General features: G+C 30.9%; 1 protein-coding gene across 2 annotated transcripts in view; it reads right to left on the reverse strand.

Annotated features, from left to right (window-relative positions):
* The window catches only part of LOC134688085 (uncharacterized), a 28,077-nt gene extending 14,874 nt beyond the window's left edge, over positions 1-13,203 (reverse strand). For both annotated transcript variants that reach the window (XM_063548561.1, XM_063548556.1), the window contains exons 1-13: positions 13,035-13,203; positions 10,263-10,432; positions 9,488-9,560; positions 8,334-8,401; positions 7,911-8,033; positions 7,307-7,457; positions 6,572-6,699; positions 6,080-6,253; positions 5,385-5,659; positions 4,793-4,967; positions 4,168-4,361; positions 3,562-3,658; positions 326-452 (exon numbers count right to left, since the gene is read on the reverse strand). In XM_063548561.1, coding sequence (XP_063404631.1) covers positions 326-452; positions 3,562-3,658; positions 4,168-4,361; positions 4,793-4,967; positions 5,385-5,659; positions 6,080-6,253; positions 6,572-6,699; positions 7,307-7,457; positions 7,911-8,033; positions 8,334-8,401; positions 9,488-9,560; positions 10,263-10,432; positions 13,035-13,164 — 1,885 coding nt within the window. In that variant the 5' untranslated portion in view covers positions 13,165-13,203. The remainder of the gene's footprint in view (positions 1-325; positions 453-3,561; positions 3,659-4,167; positions 4,362-4,792; positions 4,968-5,384; positions 5,660-6,079; positions 6,254-6,571; positions 6,700-7,306; positions 7,458-7,910; positions 8,034-8,333; positions 8,402-9,487; positions 9,561-10,262; positions 10,433-13,034) is intronic.

Raw genomic sequence — 13,203 nt, forward strand, 5'->3', positions numbered from 1 at the left:
TTATGGTATTGGACAAATCTGTTATTTCTTATATTATATTTGTTATACTGTCACAAATGTAATAAAATTATGTCATCATAAAGCATTATTAAAAGAAATAAAGTGATAAATTTAGTAAATGTTTTGTTTATGAATCAAAAATGACCTAGATTCTTTATTGAAATGAAAGTATGTATGTTAGCATTCTATCCATTCCATTACAAAAGCTTTCAGTTAAAAAAATATAAATTTTTCAAATGTTTTAATTATTTCGGTGACTTTTTTGTTAAAAAAATCAAAATCTCTAAGTATCAACTTTAAATCATTTGTTTGTTTTTATACTTACCATTACTAGCACGTATCAGGTGATGTGCAAAGCCTTTTTCTATTAGTTTACTTATATGACATGGTTCTAGAACAATTTGACCTTTATGTACCAAAATCTCTAATGCTTCTAACACCAAACCTCTGGCCTACAAAAAAAAAGAAGAATTTCACTGTTCCCCTTTTTGCCTTTTGAATTCAAAGTATTATAAAACATGGAGTAGGAACCCCATATCTGAAAAGTAGTAAAGCTATCATCTGATTAAGCTGCTGACCAAATATGAAGTCATAATGTACCTACCTTAGTTATTGTGAAAAGTGACAAAACATTTGTTTTCATTCAACACATTGAAACATTAAAGTATCTGTTAGCAAACAAATTGGTGTCTTACAGATTAAAATAATGCTCACACATTACAATTAATAACAGTCAAGCTAGTGAATATGTACACGGGAAAAAGCTAGTGAATATGTAAAACGGGAAAAAGCTGACAAAAAATCTTTGGACTCTTTTTTTAATTCAGTAATGAAGATAGTTGATATACGTATTCAACATTTTAAAGAACATTTTACTATTAACAATAACCACAATAAACCTATTTCTCGTATCAAACATAAACTAAAAGAACTAGCCAAGGAATTTGTTTTTGTCCCGGCCGATAAAGCTGCTAATAATATTATTATTGTTTGACGTAAATTTTACATCGAGGTTCTGAAAAAGGAAATCACCAATTCACCAACATTCCAACTGACTCCATTTTCAGAAAACGAAATCTGTAACAAACATAAACTTTTAGCCACCGCTTTACAAGCAGAGCCAAATACAATGAAAGTCCCAACTATGTATTGGCTTCCGAAGCTACACAAAACCCCTTACAAATATAGATTTATTTCGTCTTCAAGCCATTGTTCAACTACTAAATTGTCTATTATTCTTACCAGCACACTTGGTACAATTAAAAACCTTATAATAAATTGTTCAAATAAGGCCTTCGAAAATAGTGGAATAAATTACTTTTGGAGTGTCAAGAACTCGTTGGAAGTACTTGATAAATTGCATGCTTATATTGGTGATTTTGAATCTGTTCAAAGTTTTGATTTTTCTACCCTGTATACTACATTGCCTCACATTCTCATTAAGAAAAAATTCACACATCTAATTAAATGGGCATTCAAAAAATCAGAATGTGAATATATATGTTCAAACTCTTTTAGGTCATTTTTTAGTAGCAATAAACAAAAAAACTATGTTAATTGGACATGCTTTGATACTATATATGCCCTTGAATTTTTACTAGATAACATTTTTGTTCGCTTTGGGGATTCCGTATATCGTCAGATTATCGGAATTCCAATGGGGACTAACTGTGCACCACTTATTGCGGACCTCTTTTTGTATTGTTACGAGTTACAATTTATGACAAAAATAAGCAAAGACCCATCAAAACAGCATCTGATAAACAAATTTAATAATACTTTTAGATATTTGGATGATATTTTGGCTCTCAATAATGACGACTTCAGTATGTATATTAATGAAATTTATCCTGGTGAACTTACTTTAAATAAAGCTAATACTAGCAATGACCACTGCCCTTTCCTCGATCTTGATATCTATATCACTAACGGAAAGCTGAATACTAAAATTTATGATAAAAGGGATGATTTTTCATTTCCTATCGTTAATTATCCGTTTTTAGATGGTGACGTTCCCTTGTCACCATCTTACGGTGTTTATATATCTCAACTTGTACGATTCGCTCGTGTATGTAACAATGTTTTAGATTTTAACGAGAGAAATTTATGTATTACTGAAAAATTATTACACCAGGGTTTTCGATATCACAAACTAGTCAAAACATTTACTAAATTTTATCATCGGTATAAAGACATCATTCGTAAATATAGCTCAACATGCAGATTTTTTATACGTTCAGGTATTTCACATCCAATTTTTTATGGAAATATTCTTTATAAAGCACAAAGGTGTCAGTATTCACCTCATTAACTTACAAAACCTTTGAATAGACTTATTAAGAAGGGATATAATTACGATACTGTTGTCAAGTCATTAAAGATTGCATATTTTGGAGTTAATATTGAGTCACTGATAAGGTCTTTGCGTCGGAACTAAACACATTTATTCTAAAAACAGTTGTTGGCATGACACGGGTTATGTTCTTCTCATATATGTTATGATGGTATGATACTAAACCCCTTACGGGAAGGATTGTGCCTGATGTTCATATGATGAAATCATAATCTTTCAGTCAGTTTAATTGAAGTCTGGAGCTGGCATGTCAGTTAACTGCTAGTAGTCTGTTGTTATTTATGTATTATTGTCATTTTATTTATTTTCTTTGGTTACATCTTCTGACATCAGACTCGGACTTCTCTTGAACTGAATTTTAATGTGCGTATTGTTATGCTTTTACTTTTCTACACTGGTTAGAGGTATAGGGGGAGGGTTGAGATCTCACAAACATGTTTAACCCCGCCGCATTTTTGCGCCTGTCCCAAGTCAGGAGCCTCTAGCCTTTGTTAGTCTTGTATTTTTTAAATTTTAGTTTCTTGTATACAATTTGGAAATTAGTAGGGCGTTCATTATCACTGAACTAGTATATATTTGTTTAGGGGCCAGCTGAAGGACGCCTCCGGGTGCGGGAATTTCTCGTTACATTGAAGACCTGTTGGTGACCTTCTGCTGTTGTGTTTTTTTATTTTGGTCGGGTTGTTGTCTCTTTGACACATTCCCCATTTCCATTCTCAATTTTATTGTATAAACTCATAAAGTCATTTCATTCAAAAAGAGAAAACTGTGGTTGTAACTCTTCAGTAGACTGGTAATGGTTGTGTAATATTTTAGAGACACCTTTGATACAGGGTTGTCATACTAAAACGTTAGAAGTAAGAATATTCTGAAAGATATTACATTATTAACCATGTTCATTTATTTCAAACTCCTTTTTGTAAATAAGGTCTTTGAACAATTGACACTTACTGTGATGCAATAACATAATAATGGTGACATTGGAAATGCAAAAAAGTGAAATATGTCTTTAGCACACGTTTGATATGTTAAATGTGAAAAGCAAAAAAAAATGTACGGACAAAAGGAAGTTAAACAATGCCATATGCTGTGCTATAATAGACAATAACTACTTGATCAAAAAGTAAACTCGATCAAAAATTCTACCTTCAACTAATAGAAAATTCATAATATTAAAGCTCACTAATTATAAATTTCTTAGACATTACCATAGCTAGCTCCAATAGTGCTTCACGAAGATTGTGTTCAGCTAACAGTTCTAATGCTTGTTTTTCTTCATAGTAAAAGTCTGTAACAAGGAAATTTCTACAACAGATTCAGCAAAATATTAAAACATGAGTGTGGCAATAAGACAACACCATGCCCAACATGCACTATCCCATGTCCATGTTAAAAAAACATATGGCAAAACCCTAATTTAGCAGAACTTTATAAAATTCATACATAAATGAAACTGTGTACTTAGTTTTTTTATGTCGTTTGCTCTCAGATGGAGAGTTGTTTTATTGGCAATCATACCACATCTTTTTTTATTTTATATACAAATCAGTAAAATTGAAACATGCTAAAATTCATAAATTTTCTTTTTTCTACACTTTTTATGATTTACCAGTAATCGAGGAAAAATGTATGTGTATGCTATAAATTTATATGTTCTTGGGTATGTATTGATATGGTCTACACTGAAGCAAGTACATACCAAATACCATTACTCTCTGAATCATCAATATCCTTAAAAAAGTTACCAAATTTTCTTTCAATCCCTAATACATATTTTCCCTTTTTACAAGTGCTCCATGATTATATTAACTTACATTAATGTTTTCTGATTTGTCTCCACATTTCCATCTTGAAGCTGGTATACCATACAATGTAGATACAGGTTAGACACATGCTTCCTGTCTGCTGTACTAATCTCCTTATTAGAGAGCGCCAATGTTAAATGTGAAATAGCATCAGCTACATAGCCATATTTAGCAAGGTACATAACTAGTTTATATGAAGTACTCTGAAATGTATTTGGCAACTTTAAAATTGATGATCAAATGACAAAGAATTTAAGTTAAGTTATATAAACAGCTGTACCAGAAGTATATGATTTGCCTGTCGTATGCATATTGAAATAGTTGAATAGTTGATTCCTGATAAATTTACAGTTTTAAGACATAAAAAACATTTCCTCCTTAAACTGTTGCATTTCACAAATCTTTCTTGAATGTTTTGAAATTTCATAAAGTTAACGCAGTGAAACTGTCAATACAATAGAAAGGACTACTTGTTTCCCAATCCACTATAAATAAATATGTTTAAACTAATAGAAGGGAGACTGGAAACTGTGAATGTGTCAAAGGGACAACAACTTGACCAAAGAGCAGGAAACAGCCGAAGATTTTAGAACAAATTCAACAATTGAAATATAATTAAAAATCTTTTTCTAACCTTAACAACTTTACAGAATTTAATAGCCTGGGCTACATGACCTCTTTGTAGTAAATATTCTGCTGATTTCTCATATAATGTGTTAACATCAAGTCCTAATCCTATTCCAAGGTTTTCTACTTGTGCAGACTCACTGTAAAATGTCAGTTCTAAAAACAAACGCTCAGGAGATATTCTGCAAAAAATAAACAATAAAATCTGTTGGAAATACTGATTATAAATAAAAGCTATAGGTATGCATCACAAAAGAAAATTTCATTTTGATGTCTTTTATTGTTGAGTAACTGTCTTATTAAAAAATAACTTAAATAATTAATTTTAATGTTCTGTTAAAATATCTGATATTACAACTTTTTGAAAAGAGAAAAGCACTATTAGAGCTGTGATATAGAATGTATAGCACCAATGAACAGATTTTATATGATTAATTGATTGTTGGTAATTTATTACACTTTCAGCACTGTTGGCTGGGTCATGGTTTACAGTGTTTTTTTCATTGATAAATTTCAATAATTCTATGTATCATATATAATTATAACAGTGGATAACAATAAGTGACAATTTCATAAAAAACACTTCAAGTCTTATGTACCTTGGTTTCATTTCATACACTGCAGAATCAGTTATTATAATACAACCATCTAATACAGTATGATTGGTCAGTTGAATATCATGTGACATTGTCAGTCCTGGTTGCCATGACCCTGATGATGTCAATCCAAGTTTGATATCCTGATTGTATTTCTGCCTCATATTCTCCTCACATTTTTCATGCCAGTAAAATGGAAAAGATTTCTTTTGTATGGTCAATAGATGTTCATTTTGTGGTATATCAAACTGTTGTAGAACTGACTCTTTGTTGAAATCCTGAAAACAAATCTTAAATGCAACTCTTTATATATATAGTTATAAATAAGAAGATGTGGTATGATTGCCAATGAGACAACTCTTCACAAGAAACCAAATGACTCATAAATTAACAGCTACAGTTCACTGTATGGCTTTTAACAATGAGCTCTACCTCAAAAGGGAAGTTATTCGGGAAAAAAAATTTGAGCCAAAAAAATTGTAATACAAGGGTGAAACATTTATATATCTGATGCCTAGAGTTAATAAACAAGTAATAAACTATCCAATGAAGGTGTATCATGTATTTGTTTCTTTTCAAAACGATTAAAAAAACTCAGACAAGACAATAATTATAAAGCCTTTGAAAGTAAAACATTTAAATCCATTAAAATTTACAATTCCTATAAAATTAGAGTTAAACTTGTACTATAATGATACCTTTGTTTGGTCCATTGAGGTTTCTGCTCTCTGATTGGCTATGACATAGAGCTTCTTTCCACTGGCAAGACGAGTCATGGCTAATAGAACTTTATCTGTCAATATTACAATGTCAGATCCAATAGGTAACTTGTAAGCAAATAAAGGTGATCTGTCTATGTTACTGTCATAAACCTACAGAGAAAATATCATAACATTATTCATCTAGTTCCAATTAGTCAACAATGACTTTCAGGTGTAAAATTTTGAAAATGTTTTGCAATAAAAAATGAATGTTGTCAAAATAAAGGGTTCAACATTTTTTCATGCAAGCATATTTTAGTCATATTTTAAAAGCTTAACAGTCGTGTGCAGTTGATTTATAGTTAATCATGAATTTAGAACAGAAATTCTGCAATTGATTCCAGGTAAAACATCTTCTTTTAAAGTAAACAAACTTCAGTTAAGATACATTTCTAAACCAGTATAAAATTATTCTTTCACAGAATTTACCTGAAAAGTAGATTCTTTAGAGCAGTGAGAGGTTATAAAGTGATGACCTTTAGCACATTGTGGTTGTAGAATGACAGAGCGTGGAAACTGGTCTAATCTCTGGGGCTGGAAAAGGCCTCTGGTTTCCTCTTTAATACAAAAATAACCAAATACAGTGGACTAAAAATGTCAAAAATATAATAACATGAATAATTCATGTTACCCATAATACTGAATAAAAAGATTAAACTAATGTATATCTAAAATGAATATAGATTGACAGTATTCAGCAATGTTGTCTTAATATAAATATAAGCATATAACATGTTTATTCATTGTTTACTATGTTTGTGCTACTAGTAATATTCTTCTTTTGTTCAATATTATGGTTGATATTTTCAAGTTATTAAATGCAGTTATACTTACACTAGTAAAACTGACGAATGTTAAGTATTTATTTTTGTCATTTCCATTTGAACTTTAGACAGACACTACAGTCAATACATTACAGTATATACCTTTGCTAGTTCTTGTGTGAGACATTCTAATAATACCTAGGTTTTTTATCCGAGTTTTATACCTGTAACTTGAGTTATTGACAGTATTGGTAGACAAGTCTCATACCTGTAACTTGAGTTATTGACAGTATTAGTAGACCAGTCTCATACCTGTAACTTGAGTTATTGACAGTATTAGTAGACTAGTCTCATACCTGTAACTTGATTTATTGAGAGTATTAGTAGACCAGTCTCATACCTGTAACTTGAGTTATTGACAGTATTGGTAGACTTCTTCCACTGAGTCCATCGTATCCCATATCTGATATTTCTTTATCTACTGGTGTTGCTAGTTCTTGTGTGCGACATTCTAATAATAATTTCCACTGAACTAATGGCTGACCTGTAATCTATCAAGAAGTCAAGTATAAAAATCTGTTACATGTATAAACAAGAATATCAAATGTCTTAAAATCTTTTTAAATTTATATCAAAAAGGGTATTCTCTGTGTACATGTACTAGTTACTTATTTATATAGACCAAAATAATGTGTAGACTTGACCATTTGTATTGCCTGTCAAATTTTATTTTTCAGGTTTCAAGACAAAATAATACTGCTAAAGCTGTGTCATATAAATACCATATAGCTTAGAGGGTGATAGAGCAGACTATTACCACAAGAAAGCATTGTCAAAGGAGGCAAAGGGGTAAGAGAACTCATATCCAACTGCTAGAAAGTATGTAGTCATGTAGACTGACCATATCCTTCACCTGTTGTTTCTTGTATATTTAAAACAGCAAGTATTGTTTAAGTATGGCCTGTAAGTCACTGTTTATTAACAACAAGACTACATTTATTTACCATTAAATAAGTAGACATTTGTTGATCATCTTCAACCAATTCTAATCTATGAATTCTAGTCTCTATGGTAAACTGATGAACTATTCCCCTTCTTGACAAATCAACCAACAGTATGTTTCCATTCTGAAAAAAATAAAATAAGTTTTACTAATCTAAAGATTAAGGATAAGTAGCAACAATAATAATTTTATCATCCATACATACATACATTTGAATGAACTTAAGTGCGACATACAAGCATTTTTTGTCTTGTTTGTGTTGTCCATATGATCTGTTGCAGTATCAAGGCTAAACATTAATAGCCTAAGTGAAAGTTTGCTTATAATCAATACATGTACTAAATACCATCTTATTGTCGCAAAAGTTAAAAAAATAAAATATTCAGACTCATATTTTAAAAACACAAAAGTTATTTTGTACAACCTTCATTCCTATTATTGCTATCTGTCTATCATCCAGTGTATGCCACCAAGTCACTACAGATGGTATACCTGAAAAAAATCAAATAATATTTTGTGATGATGATGGCTATACAGGTCTAGCACAGTTGGTTGTGTGATGCATTAATTTGTATATGATAAATATTGTGATTCATCCTTATGTACAATATATGGTGAAATATGTTTTTACTACAATTTAGTCTATACAATGATGTATTTTACTGTCTGGGTATCTTAGTTTTCAGTAGTTCCAAATTTTGAAAAACAGAAATACACCAATACATATTTAAATTAGATGTTCTGTGTCAAAATACTTAGGAAAACTGTCAAAGCTGACTCAGATTTTACTTATCTGGTTGACAAATATGACAAGGTTATATTGACAAATATGGCAAGGTCGTAATGCTTGACATTTCCATTATGAAGTAGGTCCGGTAAGGACCGACTTTGGCCTCAAATTTCAGGTTCATCTGACAAAAAAATTTGACCACTTTTAAAACACTTAAGTGTCTATTTCATTTGATTCCATTAGTTTATGTGAAATATTTTCACTAATTTAGTCATTAAAAACGATCCATTTCAAGCTCAAATATGAAAAATTTACCAAATATGCTGAAACATGTCACTTCTCATATGTTTTTTGTCAAAAATGAAAGTGGCTGCATCCGTGTTCATCCTCAACCTTTATATATGTTATGTATTATCATCAAATACAACTTACATTTCAATATTAAGGATGAACACAAATGCGGACACTTTCATTTTACACGGAAACCGTCTAAAATTTAACTAAAATGCTAGAATTGTGAAGATTTCAGTAATTTAGCATGACTTAATGGTGCTAGTACCCGATATATGAGCATTGTATTGTCAAAAACAGCACATATTTGTGAAGCAGAATCATTCTACTGTTCAATAAATAACTAAAAGATTACATTTTGACAATTTTGTAAAACTGCTATATTTTGGGGCCAAAAAGGGGTCTTACTGAACCTACTTCTTTGAACACCAAAAGTAACATTATTTGAAGAAACTATACCTAGTGAAAACTTTCTACATATAACAAACCTATGCCAAACTCTTACTGTAAAGAAATATACAACATTTGGAATCAGTTATTTGCCAAAATCAATTTACCTTGCTGTTTTTTAAAGCGAAGAACTGTTACATCTTCAAGATTCCATAATCTGTTTACTCTGGCTGTACTGTCCTATAGTATATGAAAAGTTAATAATATAAGATAGCACATTATATAATTGATAAAAGTTAGGCTGGAATTGATAACAAATATTAAATCAGTACATGTAGTACAAATCCAGTCTTAATAAATAAAGAAAATTTAAATTGGAAATTTTGATGCCAAGGATTATTTTTTTCAATGTTTCAAAATCTTTTTTAAATTTGTATCTATCCTGTGAACTTAAATCCTTTTATAAATTTTGCTTTACTAGGGGTGTCAACATCTAGTCGTTCCTTCTAACAAAATTTCCTATAAAAACTTTTGATAAACAATGCTGTTCTTTTCGAACAAATATTCAATACCCTTTATACCACAAGGAAATAATATTTCTGAACATTTTCCAATTTTGAAATTTATCATATATCATAAAGGAACTTATATTCCAGTCACATTCTGTAAAAGCAATATGAAAAATCTTATTCATAAACATTTTCTGGAATTTCATGAACTAAAAATAAGAACCATAATACAGTCGAACCTGCATAAGACCACCTTTATTAAGCAAAAACCTGTGTTAAAAGACCATTAATTTTAAAAGATCTCTCTGTAGTGCATTTCACATAGATTGAACTTGTATTAAAAGATCACATGTCTTCTAAGACCCCTTTTTGCTCTTAAAACAGGTTTCACTGTACATTTTATCCCTTAGATGAAGAAAATATCTAAACTTACCATCAGTGATAACACTGGAACAATAGACACTGTTACATCCTCAGAAATGACAAGTAGCCACGATACAGTTGGATCAAAACATAAGCATACAATTGATCTACTTTCTGGCCATGGAATATGACTAATAACAGGGTCATGCCCACTGCAACAATATCTCAGTATAATATCTCCTATAATACAAAATAAAACTTACAGGGATATTTAAATTAGAGGAGAAACTAGTTATAATTTCCAAATTGTACAATTATAAAAACATGAGTTAGCTGAATCTTTGTAGCAAAGTTTTCAAATAGGTTATTGTTTACAAAACATACAGTCATACTGACATATTTCAAATAAGTGACTGTTTAGAATACCACTTTTTCTGTTTTTTTCTGTTCTTTCATGATGAAGTGAGATTGCTCCACCATATAGAAATTTCCCCACACATAAGAATATTCAAATTGTTTATATAAACCCCATCAGTTCTCAAATTCTGAATATTGTTTAAAGGTTTGGTTAGGTTTTGAGGTTAATGTCAACATTTTTGTGCTTTGTTAGAATATTACCATAATACAAAAGATAGGATGTGAAATACCTGAACTCAGGATACAAGTCAACTCGTACTTTCAGCAACTTGTACTCAACCAACTTGTACCCTATTTTAACCAACTCATACTTCTACCAAGTCATACCCAATATTTTTTAACATTATATATGTATGTGTAAAACAATACTTAAATGAAAACTATTTAAACCTAAGATTGCATTGGATAAAAACTGCAATATTTTTTCATGTGCATGTAAATCAAATTTTGATAAAGAAGGGTATAAATATAGCACAAACAACATTTTCCAAAAGACCAAAAGAGTGAAAAAGTATATTTCAATAACAAAACACATTTGACTAACAGGTTGAACAACTATATATATACCTGTTAGTCAAATGTGGTTTGTTTAAATATACTTTTTCACTTTTTTGGTCTTTTGTTTAAATTAGAATAAACATACATGACATAGAGACGTATATGAGTATATTTGTCTCTATGTCATGTATGTTTATTCTAATTTAAACAAATCCATTCTAGAGGGGGGATAGGACCATTATAGGGACTTCAGGATCATGTGTTTTTAAGCTCCGGATTGACCCTTTCGGGATCCAGGAATTCTTTTTTCGAATTTCAGGACCTCAGGATTTCGTATTTTAAAAGCCCAGGATTTCGGGATTTCATGTTTTTAAGCTTGGGATTTCGGGATCAAGACCCCTCCTACCCCCCCTCATTCTATTGTTGTAGATCTGTTATCCACTAATGACCAGTGATTATTAGATCATTGGTATGAGTTGGTAAAATTAGGGTACGAATTGCCCTCAATTGGCAGAGTATGAGTTGCAGAAAGTATGAATTGTCGTGTATACCCAGATGTCTGCAAGTTGATTATTTTATAGGCACTGGCTACGGTTACAGGGAAATGTAACAATAATAAAAATATTATTGTTACATTGGAGACTAATTGCCGGAATGCAAAGTTGAGCGAGGAACCGACTAATTACGAATGTAACAATAATTACTGAGGCTACGGTTACATTACGTTATTGTTACATGAAAACATTAATGTACGCTAGATTTATTAAACTTAAATCTTCTATAGTTGTATTGCTTAATTCAAGGCTTTCATATGTTCTAAACAATACTTGTAATATTGATAAATAATAAATATTGTTATTCAACAAATGGTGTATAACTTGAATAGTTTGAGGTATTAATGGTGTTTATATTCTGAAGATACTTCTCAAGCTTAGGAGTGTCAAAGGCGAAACATATAGTTCAATGATTTTCCTTTTTTAAGTAATTAACTGCACACCTACTCTTATTACTGTCGTTATACTTTGAACCAATTATGTTCAGGGTGAAAAAATTAAAACTTGGGATGCGTTTTAAACGAAACTGAAACAATATCAAGACATGAATTTCATAAAGCTATACAACTTGACGCAAATTGATACATCAAAAGCAAAGTTTGCTAACTGTAACTTAAATACTAAGTACTTCTGTATGTACGCGTATCTGTGGAGGACGGAATTTCGTTCATCAAAACTGTGTCGGACTTTAAAAACCACATACTGGATTTGTAGAAATTGTCATAGTAAATAAAAAATTACAGTAAATTATAAAATTGTATTTAATAAATGTATGTATTGTAAATATAAAATAAATGTCATCAACTTTTACTGTTTAGTACATATTACTAGTCCCATCGTACATTGCTATTTTTCATGTAACAATAACGCAATGTAACCGTAGCCTCAATAATTATTGTTACATTCGTAATTAAACAGGTCCTTACCCAACCATGCATTCCGGCATTTAGTCTCCAATGTAACAATAATATTTTTATTATTGTTACATTTCCATGTAACCGTAGCCAGTGCCTATTTTATATTTACGAATGCAATGATATCCTCATCTCATGGTTTTTTGTACAATTAGGAATGCTTTGTGACATCAAAATGTCCATTGAACAGGCATACATAGTACGAATTCATAGGATGTACCAAAACTTATGATCTGACGATACATCCGACTCAGTGACAGAACTTTTCGTTTCGTTAGAATCACCTTTCAGGCAAACGAACTTACCATCTAGTATTTTAAAGGGAGACAACAGTTATTTTGTAGGAAAGCAAAGAAGTCAACCCTTAAACAAAAGCATAATTCATAAGGAAGTGGGCAAACATTGGGTGTCTGTCAACAATAGTCAAATTATATCAAACGACAACACCACACAAATTACCAGTGGAAGCAACAAGTGCCAAAAAGTTAACTTCTCCAGCCTCGCGCCAGGCATTATTTACTATGCTCTGTTCACTGGAGTCGCTGTCTTTCACTGTCAAACACTTTACAACCTCGTACAGACCAAACATGTTATTTTAATTTTTGTCACATGAGACAGACGACGGAAG

Source organism: Mytilus trossulus, chromosome 1, assembly GCF_036588685.1.
Source record: "Mytilus trossulus isolate FHL-02 chromosome 1, PNRI_Mtr1.1.1.hap1, whole genome shotgun sequence".
In the NCBI taxonomy this organism is placed as follows: Eukaryota; Metazoa; Mollusca; class Bivalvia; order Mytilida; family Mytilidae; genus Mytilus; species Mytilus trossulus.